Raw genomic sequence first — 12,568 nt, 5'->3', positions numbered from 1 at the left:
CTGCCACCACCTCGCCATGGAGTTAGGGACAGTGCCTCCCCTCCCCCGGTTCTGCTGTGGGTTGGGATGGGAGATGGCTGTCCCAGGACACTGAGCAGTATGCCTCGGATGACTTCCTGCGAGTTAATGGGTCACCCATTAAGTCTCCTGGATCTTCCCAGGAAAGAGATGACACAGGAGAGGCCATCTCGAGGCCCCCAGGAGCCCATGGAGAAGGGGCTCCCTTTGGGAGTGGGACTGACTGAGCTTCCCTGTCAGACGGACTGAGACCTGGCTGGGAAGTGGGCCTGAGCTCAGACGGGGTCACAGTGCCACCCTGGAGCCTGACCAGGAGGCAGAGCAGGGTCCCCCGGGCCTGGCTGGTCATGTGGGTCCCCTTTCCTCGGCCACCTCTCCACCCTACCTCACTGGGCAGGTCTCAAGCCATCCAGCTACCTTGCTGCCAGAAGCCCCTTGCTGGGGCTGGTGGAAGGGCCAAGCTGAGCGAGGTCAGTGGCTCAGAACAACACAGACACGTGTCCCTGGCCCAGGGGGCAGGCTGCCTGTGAAATGGACAGTATGTCATCCTTGTGTTAGGGGTGGGGAAACTGAAGCTCGGAGGAGGACTGTCCCAGGTCCAAGGTCTTAAAACCAAGAAGTCCATCTAGGATTGGAGGCAAGCAGTCTTGCTCCGGAGGCCTGCAGCCCCTGGGCTGTGTCCATGTGCCCTGCCTGGCACAGGGCCCTGGTGCAGCCTCCCCAACCCAGCCTCCTTCCTGAGGACCCTAAGGCCCCAAGGGGCTTCCTGGCAACCTGATCAACCTCCCTGGCTCTCCATTTCCTGTCCTGAGCCCAGCAGCCCCCCCCCCCCCCACCTCCATGCTATTTGGCCCAGTGAGTCCCTGGAGGGAGCCTTTGGATTTAGGATGAGGGCAGGGAAGGGGAGCGCCTCAGGCTGGACCTGAGCCTGGGGAGGGGGCGGGGGTGGCTACTCTGGCCACCCCCCTACAGCTTTCAGACCTCAAGGAGTCACCACGAAATTCCATTCTCCTGACAGCAAAGAAATTGAATCACTCTTGCCAAAGCCCACGGCCCCCACAAGAATGCTGTAGGCTTTGTCCTGCTGTTCCCAGACAGGGAGCCGCACCCGGATCCCCCACTCCCACCAAGCCTGGCCTCAGAGAGGCACAGAAAACCTGTGCTGGGCTCTGTGCCATGTCTCTACCAGGCTGGGCCAATCCCCCCTGTCCAGTTGCTCCGGCCCCCCTCACTCACTGGGTACAACCCAATAGTCCTTCCCTGAGCCTCACCTGGCCTTCTGTGCAATGAGTGCATTGCTCCTGCTGCCTGGTGTGTCAGAGGGCTGGGATGCATGAGTCACAGAAAGCAGGGTGTTTTGGGGTGCAGGGAACCCACCCTGCGCTGGGGCTGCAGAGGGGCTGGCTCCAGGACCCTGTCAGGTGGGGGGTGAGGTGGCATGGCTGTGTGCTAGCATCCCTCCCGCCTCTTGCAGAATGCTCAGACCTGGTGGGTACCATTCACTACAGATGCTACTGACCGTGATCCCAGAAACAGGATGCAGCTGGTGCAAAAGTTTGGGGGCTCATCAGTGCTTGGGCTGAAGGAGGATAGCAGGGATTGCAGGAAACAGCAAGAACGGGGCTGGGACTAGGTCACAAGGCCCACGGATACTAAGCCGGGACTGGACCTGGGGCAGGGGCTGAGCTGGAGGATTTTGATTTGTGTATGTGGGGGCAGGTGTATGAATAGAGCTGAGTGCCTCTGCGTGGAAGATACACAGACCAGGTGGATTGGGGACAAGGGGGTGGGAGTGCCCCAAAGGTCCGGGGGAGAGAAGGCAGTGCAGGAGGCTGTTTCAGAATAGCCCAGATTTGGAATAGAGGGGAGATGCTGGTGGGGGGAGGGACAGGGCAGCACAGACTCTTCAGACCAGAGGTCAGGGCTGGCCTAGGGCTCAGCGGGCTGTTTGGGGGTGACCTGCCCAACCATTGGGTTCTTTTTCTCTCCTGCCCACCCCCACCTCTCCAGCTGCCTAGAGGCTGGGAGGTGGGGCTCTGGATGGTGAGGGAGGGGTTTATGGCAGGAGGTGACACCAGGGGAGACTTGTCACTTGGGCACAGCTGCACCATCTGCTCAGGCATCTGCCTGCGGAGGTGGCGCCTGCTAATTACCTGAGGAGGGGGTGGTGCAGAACCAGGCCTGGGAACCTCCATCCCCAATCCCACCCACGACAGAGGGGCTGGGGCCCTAAGAGCAAATGGGCCATGTGCAGGAGCCTGGGGGGGGGGGGGGGGGAGGCTTTACTCAAGACATCTTTGCTGGGGGCCTACTATGCTCCAGGCCTGTTCTCCTGCAGTTGACATTCAGGTGGAGGGGTGGAAGCAGGAAGGGACATGCAAACACCTAAAAATGCCACCGCAGACGGGGGATGGGCGCAGGGGAGATAGCGGGCCGCTGGGCAGAGGCGGCGCTGAGGGGGAACCGGGGCACCTCGGTGGTCACGGAGCAGAGGCGGGCGGGAGGGGGCGCAGCCGAGCGGAGAGCCGCCCCCAGCTGCGCTTCCGGACGGCGCGGCGGCGCGGGGCTCAGATCCCGATCCCACGCTGGGGGCCCGGCGCTTCCGGGCCCCGCGCCCGCGCCCCGGCCGGCTGGCCGCATTCCTGCCGCCCCTGCTCGTGCGGAGGGCCGGCCGGCCCGTGGGAAGGGCCGGGGGTGGCCGCCGCCTTGTGCCAGGGAGGCGGGGCGGGGCGCAGCTGGGCCACATCTGGCCCGAGCGCAAAGGGACCAAATGGGACAGAAGGCCGCCTTTCATCCCGCGCGGGGAGGGGCGACCTTAGTTTTTCCTCGCCACGGGGCGCCTGGAGGATTTCGGGGGACCGATCTCCCGACGTTTGGCCGGGACTCGAGGACACTAGCCGGGGGCCTGGAGGTGGAATTCGGTACAGGTGTTTTCGCGCTGGACCCTCGCGCCCCTCCCTACCTGTGGCTCAGGTGGCTCAGCCCCACGATATGAAGAACAGCTGCCCTGGCCAGAGCCCTCAGGTCCACCCAGGCGCCGCCCCAGGTACCTGGCCCACCCCGTCCCGTGGGGAGGAAGCCAGGCTTGGGGAGGGGAAGCGCAAATCAGGGGAGTAAGGGCGTCCCTTGCGGCAGGATCGAGCCCCGGGAGGCCCCCATCCCGCGCCCAGGGCGCACCCTTCCGCGTGCCGGACGCGAGGGTGCAGCCCCCGCCGGCTCGGGCCACGGGCGCAAAGCCTCCCTCCCCTGGGCTGCCCGTCGGGGCGACCCGGGAGGGGCCGGGCGCGCTCCGGAGCACAGAAGGCGGGGTCTGCGGCGCCCCGGGGTCGGTTCCCAGACCCCCGCCGCGGCCCCACGTGGGCGCTGCCGGCGCTGCGGGGCGACCCGTGCGGGGCTCCGCCCCGGGAGCCAGTCAGCGCGTGGCGAGGGCGCGGCCCGGCGGAGGCGCCGCCCCGGGGCGTGGCCAGGGCCGCGAGCTTTAAGAGCGCAGGGCGCCGGCCGAGCGCCGCTGGGCGCGCTGCTGGACCGGGGACCCTCGGCGCGGCTGTGCGGGGCGGCGCGCACCGGGCGGCGCGCACCCCACGATGCTCAAGCGCTGCGGCCGACGCCTGCTGCTGGCCCTGGCGGGCGCGCTGCTCGCCTGCCTGCTGGTGCTCACGGCCGACCCGCCGCCGCCCCCGGTGCCCGCCGAGCGCGGCCGGCGCGCGCTGCGCAGCCTGGCGGGCCCCGTGGGGGCGGCCCCGGCGCCGGGGCTGGAGGCGGCGGCGGCGCCCGGAGCGCTCGCCCGCGAGGTGCACAGCCTGTCTGAGTACTTCAGCCTGCTGACCCGCGCGCGCAGGGACTCGGGACCACCGCCCGGGGGCGCCTCGCGTCCTGCCGACGGCCGCCCGCGGCCCCAGGTGGAGCCGCTCGCGCCCCACGACGTCTTCATCGCGGTGAAGACCACCAAGAAGTTTCACCGCGCGCGCCTCGACCTGCTTCTGGAGACCTGGATCTCGCGCCACAAGGAGATGGTGAGCCCCCTTGGCCTGGGCGGGGTGGGGGGACCCCAGCCTTGCCCAGTGGGTGGCAGTATCCGACGCGCGCCAGGCTGCGTCTCTGTCCCGCCACTCGGAGTCTGTGCGGAGAGCCACGCACCGGTGCATCCCCTGGTGGGGCCCCTCTCCCCAGGCAGTTGTGGAAGTGTGGGGATGGGACCCTCCCCAGCCAAATTCCAGCGCCCGGGAGAGCATGCACTGACCTTGCATGGGGTTGGTGCCCTGCGGTGCTTCTTGCCCCAAAACACTGGAGCGCATTAATAGGGCATTACTGTCCCCAAACGTCCCCGAGGCAGATTCTGCCTGGGGCACCCACCCAGGGCTCAGAGGCTTCCCTGGGGAGGAAGACTTTCCTTAGAGGTAGAATGGCAGGGATTAGGACCCCTGGGCACAGGGCAGGTCCCCTGCCCCAGCGGAGTCGTGGGGATGGGCTAGGGGCCAAGTCATTCCTGAAGATAGTCGGGGCTGCGGTGGGTGTTGCTGAGCCCTGGGGGGTACCTCTCAAAAGAAAGAGAGCCCTGGGTTTGAGGGTGTGCGGAGACCCTCTCCCTGGAACCTGCGCTCCGTGTACCATACTTGAGCATGCACTCCCTAGTAGACACACCCCACTTTGAAAATCTCCCTTGAGGCTACAGAAGATGGCTGGGTGGGGCAGGAGGGGGGCAGAGTGTGGGCGCTGCCAGGGGAGGGGTGGCTGGGAGATTCAAGGGACTAACTGGGCATTTGGGGTGAGAGTGAGTGGGGGCTCAGAGAAGACCCCGCAGCTCTTTCTCCCTGCTTAAACCCTCCAGGCCTAAGGCCTTCTGGCCTTGCTGAGTCCGGTTTTGGGGCAGGGCCTTGGTGAGGTCATGACCAGGGCTAGGGGGCCGGGTCTTGTCTGGCCCCGGCCTGGGGAGGGGGCCCTGGGAACCCCATGGCAGCCTCCTGGGAACACAGTGTGCCTTTCCCAGAGGCTCAGTGGGCCGGCGGGAGGGGGCTGCGGGGCGCGGGTTTTGTTTGGCGGCCGGGCCGTTAGGATTCCCAGCGCGGGGCGGCTCTCACGCTGGCCTCTTGGGCAAGGTAACAAAGCCCCTTTCTCCAGCCGAGAAAGGCCTCCGGCCTCTTGTGTGCAGCTATGCGCTCCATGGGAACCGCCGCCAGCGCTGGCCACTCAGGTTGCCTGGCGATGAGGGGCTCACCCTCCCCATAGCCCTGACTGACAGTCCTGGTGGGGCTGCATCCCTGAGCCCGGCCACTCTCCCACACTCTGCCTCCCTGCTGTGACCTTTGCCAGCGTTCAGCCCCGTCTGGGCTGCCACCAGCCCCGAGCACCTCTTGTCTTGTACTTTAGGGGCTTTCTCCAGCCCATGGGATGTGGTCAGGAGTCTCAGGTACCAGTCCCAGCTGAGCTGGGTGATCTTGAGCAAGACCCGGGGCCTCTCTGAGCCTCAGTCGCCTCATCTCTGAAATGGGGAAAGCATTGCCTTCTAATGCATTGTTAAAGAGGACCGAGCGGGGAGGGGCCATCCACTCCCACCCAGACGGAGGGCCACTCAGGGTTCCATCCTGATAGCTGACCCCATCCAGGAGAGGCCAGATCTGTCCCCCCATCAATTTGTGTGTCACGGCAGAGCGCCCGCCTTCCCCAGCCCTGGGCAGGGTGATTCAGACCCAGTCTGATGGGGAGAACCCAGGAAGTCGGGGCTGCAGTGGGGAGCCCAGAGAGGCTGTGTGAGCCTGAGAGTGGGCATCTGACCAGGGCAGGAGAGACTTCCCGGAGGAGGTGCCATTTGGGCTAGAATGTGTAGAAAATGCCCAGAAAGTGCCATCTGGGCATCACGAGCACAAGTAAGGAGCATGTTTAAGAAACTTCCAGCAACGGCAGTGACTGTGGGGATCCGGTCTGCGGGGTCCACACCGTGCCTGGACTTGAAGTCCAAGATGAGGGGCTAGGCCTTTGGCCCACAGGGTCCTCTCTCACTCCTCCCAGGAGTGGGCCAGGCTGCGGCAGTGGCAGTGGCCACAATGGCTGGGGGAGAGCTTGGCATCCTGTGTTTCTTTGAATCGCAGCTCCAGGAACAATGCCGCTTCCTGTGGGTGTCCCCCCCTCGCCAGCCCTGCCGCCCTGCTCTTCCTCCGCCTGCCCGTTGTCGGGGAAGCGGGGAGGGGGCGGGGGGGTGTCTCAGTCCCTGGAAAGCTAGGAGGGCTGCATTAGCACCACCTCTGCCCCAGGGTACGACCGTAGGCTGGAGGCTGCCCCCTCGGCCTCAGTTTCCCTACCTGTACACTGGAGTAGTAACGGTGCCCACCTCCAAGGGTGCTTTGCTCCGGGCACGTGGGAGCTCTGGTTATTTGTGCCCGTTGTATCGAGCGGGAAACAACCCCGAGTGGGAAATAACCTCTGAGCTGCGGGTGAGGCCGGCGGCGGCCCCTCTGCTGGTTGCTCTGATGTGGGGAGACAGGAGGCCCGGCACCCTCCCCCCGGCTGCCCCACCCTCCTGAGTACTCCTCCCCAGGCGGCAGCCTGGCTCTTTGGAACAAAGGTGACTTTAATCTCCTTAGCCTTGGGCTGGGTTTTTAGGGCACCGTCGAGCGCGGGAGACCGGGCCTCGCTTGATCTCATTAAGAAAGCATTTTCCTTTTAATCCGGTGGCAGCGGTGCGTCTGCACGGGCCAGCCCCGGCCTCCGCCTCCCACGGCATTCCTGGCTGAGACGCTGGGGAGCCGGCGGGGGGCGGGGAGGGCTGAGTGCGAGTCTGTGCGTGCGGGCTGCCCTGGGGTGTCTGCCGGGCTCTGTGAGGAGGGGCGAGCGTGTGCGGAGAGGCTGTGGATGGAGCCTGCAACTCCCTCAGCCAAGCCTGTGATCGGAAGCTTGTGGCCCCACCCGAGTGTGTGCTTAGGTCTGGGGTCAGGCTGGGCAAGGAGCCGAGGCCGCCCAGGTGAGGGTGGGCACCCCAGGTGGGCGCCCAGGTCCCTGGGTATGCACTGCAGGTCAGGCCTGCACATGCTAGATCCTCCCTGAGACCCGTTTGTACACGGAAGGAAACCGAGGCCTGGCGGGTATGGAGGTGGGGGGTCTCCTGCTGCCTGCAGCACCCCCTGGGCCCCAAGCTCTGCGCTCAGCCAGACCCGGGTGCGCCCGGCGGCACGCGCTGGGCGGGCCAGGCAGAGGAAGGAACATTCCTCCCCTGTGCCGACTGGCCCAGGCGGGCGCCTGCAGCTCCCAGCCCTGCCCCCCGCCCCCCACCCCTTCTAAGGCTGGATCCTGGCAGGGGGTGGCCCTGTGCTGGCACAGGTGAAGCCTTGATGTGGCTGGGGCCAGGTCTGTCTTCCAGCCTGGTTCCCTCGCCCAGAAGCGGGAGCAGGGCTGCTGGGCTGCTCGGGTGCTGGGGGCACTGACCCGTGGGCTGGGGCACGTGCTGCTTCCTGCCTCCTGCCTGGACCGTCGGCATCTCCAGAGAACAGCGGCGGCTGCTTTGGCTCAGAGACGGTGACCTGCCCGCCGGTCACACAGCCAGGGACGTGCCCCCGCCCCCCCAGGCCCAGCCCAGAGGACTGCAGCGCTGTGGCCACACCCTGCCCGTCGGACCTGCGCCCAGCCCGGCCCAGTTAACCAGGCCAGCTGTATGGTAATGGGCAGTGCGGCCACTCTCGCTTAACACGGCCGAGTTAAGGCCGGCCGGGCGCCCCTCGCCCGCAGCCCGGGACAAAGCTGGCGGACAATGCCTGGTGATTCATCCTCTGGCCGGGCCCTTTGTCCGCCAGGACTTGGCAGCCGCCCAGCGCAGGCCTTTGTCCTCGACTGATTGAGACTTGGCTTCCCAAAGCCGACCTCCTCTGCCTGTCCCTGCACCACCCTCTGCCCCCTCCCCGGGGCCGGCGCTGTGTCAATAAGGGTGTGCGCCCTGCCAGGTGCACTGGGCGGGCCTGGAGCCGGTTACCTGGTGGGTGGGCGGGGCGCCCCACCTGGCTCGTGCCAGCACAGCTGCTAGGTGACCTTGGGCCCAGCTGTCGACTGGGGGGGTGAGGTCTGCATAAGCCCCAGCCCTGTTTCCACTTAGGCAGGGCACTTGAGCCCCACTGTGTGCACGCTGGGAAGCTGAGGCCCAGGGAAGTGCAGGGAGTGGGCGTGACTAGTTGTAGCCGCTGAAACCCCGGATGCCCAGCCCTGGGCCGCTGCAGGGGCCCGGGGTCGGGGACACAGCTGCCTGTTCAAGGCCATGTCTCTCCTTCCAGACGTTCATTTTCACCGACGGGGAGGATGAGGCCCTGGCCCGGCGCATGGGTGAGCCCTGAACTTGGGGAGGCAAGGGGGGCTCCACTCCCGGGGGAGTCGTCTCCCGGTGCTCCTCCTGAGAGGTCACGGAGGCCACGAGCAGTTTACTCAACTGGTTTGCTCAGGGCCCGCCCCACCACTCGCCCCACCACTCGCCCCCACCGATTCTCATGCAAATGAGGTCCTTTTAGCGCCTCAGCCCCTTTGAGCTGCTGTGGCCCCTTTGAGCAACAGGTGGCTGGTGCTGGGAAAAAGCTGGCTGAATGGGCAGGGGTGGGGCTGGGCTGCCTGTGACCGGTTTGGGCTGGGGGGGGGTCCCCAGGCCTGTGTCCTGCCTGGGGGAGGGGGCTGAGCGGGGAGCCCAACACTGGGCACAGCTTAGAGAAACCAAGGCTCCCCGGGACAGACAGCCACGGCTCTCTCCTGCTCTGTTCTCCCCGGCCTGCTGTGTGACTCCAGGCCAGGCCGTCCTCTCTGAGCTACAGCCCCCTCCCCCTGTCCACAGGCAACGTGGTCAACACTAACTGCTCGGCCGCCCACAGCCGGCAGGCCCTGTCCTGCAAGATGGCCGTGGAGTATGACCGCTTCATCGAGTCCGGGAGGAAGTGAGTGAGGGCCTTGGGCTGGGGCCCAAGGGACGCCCCCTTCGGGCTTCTGCCGTGGGAGCCCCCATCCCTTCCAAGCGTGGACCCCTCTCAAACTCCCTGACAGCCCCCCCCCACCCCAGGTGGTTCTGCCACGTCGACGATGATAACTACGTCAACGTGCGGGCCCTGCTGCGCCTGCTGGCCAGCTACCCGCACACGCAGGACGTGTACATTGGCAAGCCCAGCCTGGACAGGCCCATCCAGGCCACCGAGAGGGTCAGCGAGACCAAGACGGTGAGTGGGCTGCCCACACACACCGGGCACCTGGGGAGGAGGCTGAGGGTCCCCGCAGCCTGGCGTGGGTCTCACCACTTTCCCTGGCCCTGCAGCGTCCCGTCCACTTCTGGTTTGCCACGGGCGGAGCTGGCTTCTGCATTAGCCGTGGGCTGGCCCTGAAGATGAGCCCGTGGGCCAGGTAAGTGCCCTGGGGCATAGGTGAGGCTGCTTGACCTGCCAGGTTGCCCTCGGTCCTGAGGGCCCCCCCAAGTGGGGCCTGGCTTGGTTCATCTTCCCAGCAGCAGGTGGCCCGAACCTCACATGGTTCCGACCACTTCCCACCTCCTGCAGGCAGGCACCAAGGTGTTAGCACCAGGGCCAGGCGCCCTTGGGCAAGACCCCTTGCAGCACCAGCAACTCCTGGCTCACAGGAAAGCACCAGGCTGGCACAGAGCAGGGTGCGGTGTTGGGCTCAGGGAGCGAGGGGAGAGCTGCAGGTAGACGGCTCCTTAGGGACACAGTCGGAGTCTGCACCCCGCTCCACAGGGCTCGTCCGCCTCCTCTCTGAGCCCGGCTCCTCCACCCTGTGCGGCCTCTGCCGGGCGGGGCCCTGCCCGGCTCCCGGTGGGCAGCAGGCTCCCGCCTCTGCTCATATTGCAGCCCTTCGCTCCCACAGCGGGGGCCACTTCATGAGCACGGCTGAGCGGATCCGGCTGCCAGACGACTGCACCGTGGGCTACATTGTGGAGGCCCTGCTGGGTGTGCCCCTCATCCGCAGTGGGCTCTTCCACTCCCACCTGGAGAACCTGCAGCAGGTGCCCACCTCGGAGCTCCGCGAGCAGGTGCGCCGGCCCCGGAAGGGCGGGTGCAGGAGGGAGGGGGGAGGTCACTCTAAGCAGGGGAGTCAGGAAGGGCCCCACTGTTGGCTGCCACCCAGGCACCCACATCCCCCTACCGGCATGGACCCCACTAAAACGCTCTTGTCCACTCTCCCCATTGTTCGTCTTCACTCTCCTGCGCTGTGGCTTTCGGGTCCTTTCCTGTAGCTGAAGGCCTCTCTCTCTCACAGTACCTTGGACTTTATTCCTGGGGTGCGCAGAGCCAGTGGGGTGTGGTGCCACGTGGCCCATCGCCTTCCTTCTTGGCCCGAGGCAGGCAGAGGCAAGCAGTTCCCTGCTTCAGAGCCACGTGGCCAGCCTTGGGCAGAGCCAGGGTGTTGGGCCCTGCCCAGCGCTACTCTGCCCCTCTCCACACAGGTGACCCTGAGCTATGGGACGTTTGAAAACAAGCGGAATGCGGTCCACATTAAGGGGCCCTTCTCAGTGGAGGCGGACCCATCCAGGTGAGGAAGCAGGCCCAGGTGGGCGCAGCTTACCCAGAGTCCCCTGGGGCTCTGGTGGAGGTGGGGCTGGATGTGGCTCAGCAGCTGGACTATAAAGAGCACCTTCAGGACCCCCGGTCAGGGCAGAGGAGGGCCCTCTGGTGCTGTGGGACCCCATCCCACACGGACCAGCCCCCTACTCTGTCCCCACAGGTTCCGCTCCATCCACTGCCACCTGTACCCGGACACACCCTGGTGTCCCCGCACTGCCAGCTTCTAGCAGCCTCGGCTGAGACCCCGTCCCCGGGCGCCCCTGGTATCCAAAGGGCCCGGGGACCCCTGTTGTGCCACCCTGGCCTTGTCATTTGAGGCTCCCAGGGCTGTGCCTCCTTGAGTGTACTGTGTGCCCACCTGTGTGGCAGGCTGCTGGGCAGCTCTGCTCTGCCGAGGAGCTGGCACTGGTGTCCCTGTCAGCCTCTCCTGCTCCACAGGTCAGCGGGCTCCGGAGCCCAGGCCTGGAAGGATTTACCTGTCAGCGGCCACTGTGAGGACAGTTTATATCACTCGTGGGGTCTGTGGGCAGCGTGGGAGTCAGGGCTGCTCTGCCCGGCTGTGCAGGTGCCCGTCTCCTGCTGCTGATACAGCCCTGTGCCCAGGCACCTGCCTCAGAGCCCCCAGGACCACTGAGCCCTACAAGGAAGCTGGGTTTTGGGGGCAGTGGCCTGGTTACCTCCTCTGGCCCCTGCCCAGGTCCAGTGTCCCCAGGAAGCCCCCAGTGGCTGTGCAGCTGGGTGGACAGTGGCTCCCCCAGCCCTCTGGGCGGGGGTCTTCCTGGCCCTCTCAGAGGTCTTCTTCCCTTTGTCTCCCCGAGATGGGGAGTCAGAGCTGAGCATTTAGTCCCTCTCCAAAGTAGAGAGAAAGTCGCCCATAGTGGGCGTATCTGTAAATATTGTGACAGTATTTTTTTACTGTGCTTGTTTTTCAGAAGGGGATGGGTAAAAAGTAGGGTGTCTTGTCTTTGTTTTGGGGGGATGGGGGAGGGTGTTATTTTATCTTTTCTGTGGATCAGAAAAAGCAGAAGCCAGGCTGGGGATCCCCCTTCGTGGCTGAAGCCGGAAACGTCTAACACTCCAAGTATTTATGTGTCCCGGTGTCCGGACTCTCCCATCGGACCTGCCTCCCGCTGCCGCCTCGCACACCTAGCTGGGCGCGTGTCCTGTCTCCTGTTTTTCTTTCTGCAAAGACATAGCTAGGAAAGTGAGCGATAAGGGAAAAGTTCTCAGGGAATGGCAGTGTGGTTGCTATGGTGATGTCCTTGGCTGTGAATAAAGATGCTCTTTGGGGCAGTGCTCTTGGGGGTCCTGGTCTGTGTGGAAAGGCTCCAGGGGGCTGCGGCTTGGCTCTGTGCGCTCACGGTGGGGAGGTGAGGAGAGAAGTGACCCTCTGTGGCCTGGGACCTCCTTACCTAGCTTCATTCATACCCTTCACATACCCACAGAGGCCATGTCCGTGTCCCATTTTGCAGATGGGGAAACTGAGGCCTGGAGCGGTGATGCCCAAGGTCAGGCCTCTGGGGTGGTGAAGGGCTTACACTCGGAGGCCAAGCGGCCCTGGACCTTGGCCTCCCCTGGTCTTACCCCCTCCTCCGTGGAAGGGCTGCATCTTGGCCCACCCCGGACAGGTCCCGGGAGCTGGGTGAGGATTCTGAAAGTGGCTGAGGAGGCAGGAGTGTGAGGGGCTGCCTGCCCCCCACAGCTGGGGGATTCCCTGCCCACCCCTCCAGAGCAGCCTGGGCAGCCTCCTTCCTCTTCTTTCCCAGCCTCCCTGCCCTGCTCCTGGCCTCCAGCTGCCCTCAAGCAGGCCTGGGGCTCCAAGCTCCCTCCCCCACCTGCACCCTGCTCCAAGCTTAGCCCGCGCAATGCAACAGAAAGCAACCCAGTGCCACCCCACCCCGACCTCCTGGGGGCAGAATGCCAGCCCCGCCCCCACCAGCCACTTGCTCACATCCTCAGCTCCCCAGGCTGCGCTGGGGAGGGCCCCCTTCTGCACAGCCCTGGCTGGTGGCTGCCTTGGC

The 12,568-nt window shown here is 65.5% G+C and overlaps 1 protein-coding gene across 2 annotated transcripts; it reads left to right on the top strand.

Moving 5' to 3' along the window:
- Nucleotides 1–3,550: 3,550 nt before the first annotated feature.
- Nucleotides 3,551–12,364, top strand: LFNG (LFNG O-fucosylpeptide 3-beta-N-acetylglucosaminyltransferase). 2 transcript variants are annotated; one of them, XM_087817033.1, is made up of 9 exons: nt 3,551–4,033; nt 7,452–7,524; nt 8,271–8,319; nt 8,816–8,915; nt 9,038–9,191; nt 9,287–9,372; nt 9,850–10,015; nt 10,430–10,515; nt 10,708–12,364. In XM_087817033.1, exons 1-9 carry the CDS (start codon nt 3,603–3,605, stop codon nt 10,772–10,774), a joined length of 1,212 nt encoding a protein of 403 aa, XP_087673159.1. In that variant the 5' UTR covers nt 3,551–3,602; the 3' UTR covers nt 10,775–12,364. The 2 variants fall into 2 exon arrangements, with proteins under 2 accessions (XP_087673159.1, XP_087673158.1); XM_087817032.1 differs by lacking the exon at nt 7,452–7,524 and having other exon boundaries at nt 3,551–4,031; nt 10,708–12,363.
- Nucleotides 12,365–12,568: the final 204 nt, after the last annotated feature.

Source organism: Miniopterus natalensis, chromosome 4, assembly GCF_054644295.1.
Source record: "Miniopterus natalensis isolate mMinNat1 chromosome 4, mMinNat1.hap1, whole genome shotgun sequence".
NCBI lineage: Eukaryota > Metazoa > Chordata > Mammalia > Chiroptera > Miniopteridae > Miniopterus > Miniopterus natalensis.
Note: the sequence above shows the minus strand (reverse complement) of the source record. Positions and strands in the feature narration are given on the sequence as shown.

Excerpts from the sequence above, each read along its gene's own strand:
- LFNG (XM_087817033.1), top strand. The coding sequence starts at position 3,603 with ATGCTCAAGCGCTGCGGCCGACGCCTGCTGCTGGCCCTGGCGGGCGCG. Across the intron at positions 4,034-7,451 it reads TCGCGCCACAAGGAGATGGT|TGCTGCTTCCTGCCTCCTGC; the intron begins GAGCCCCCTTGG and ends GGCTGGGGCACG. Across the intron at positions 9,373-9,849 it reads AAGATGAGCCCGTGGGCCAG|CGGGGGCCACTTCATGAGCA; the intron begins GTAAGTGCCCTG and ends TCGCTCCCACAG.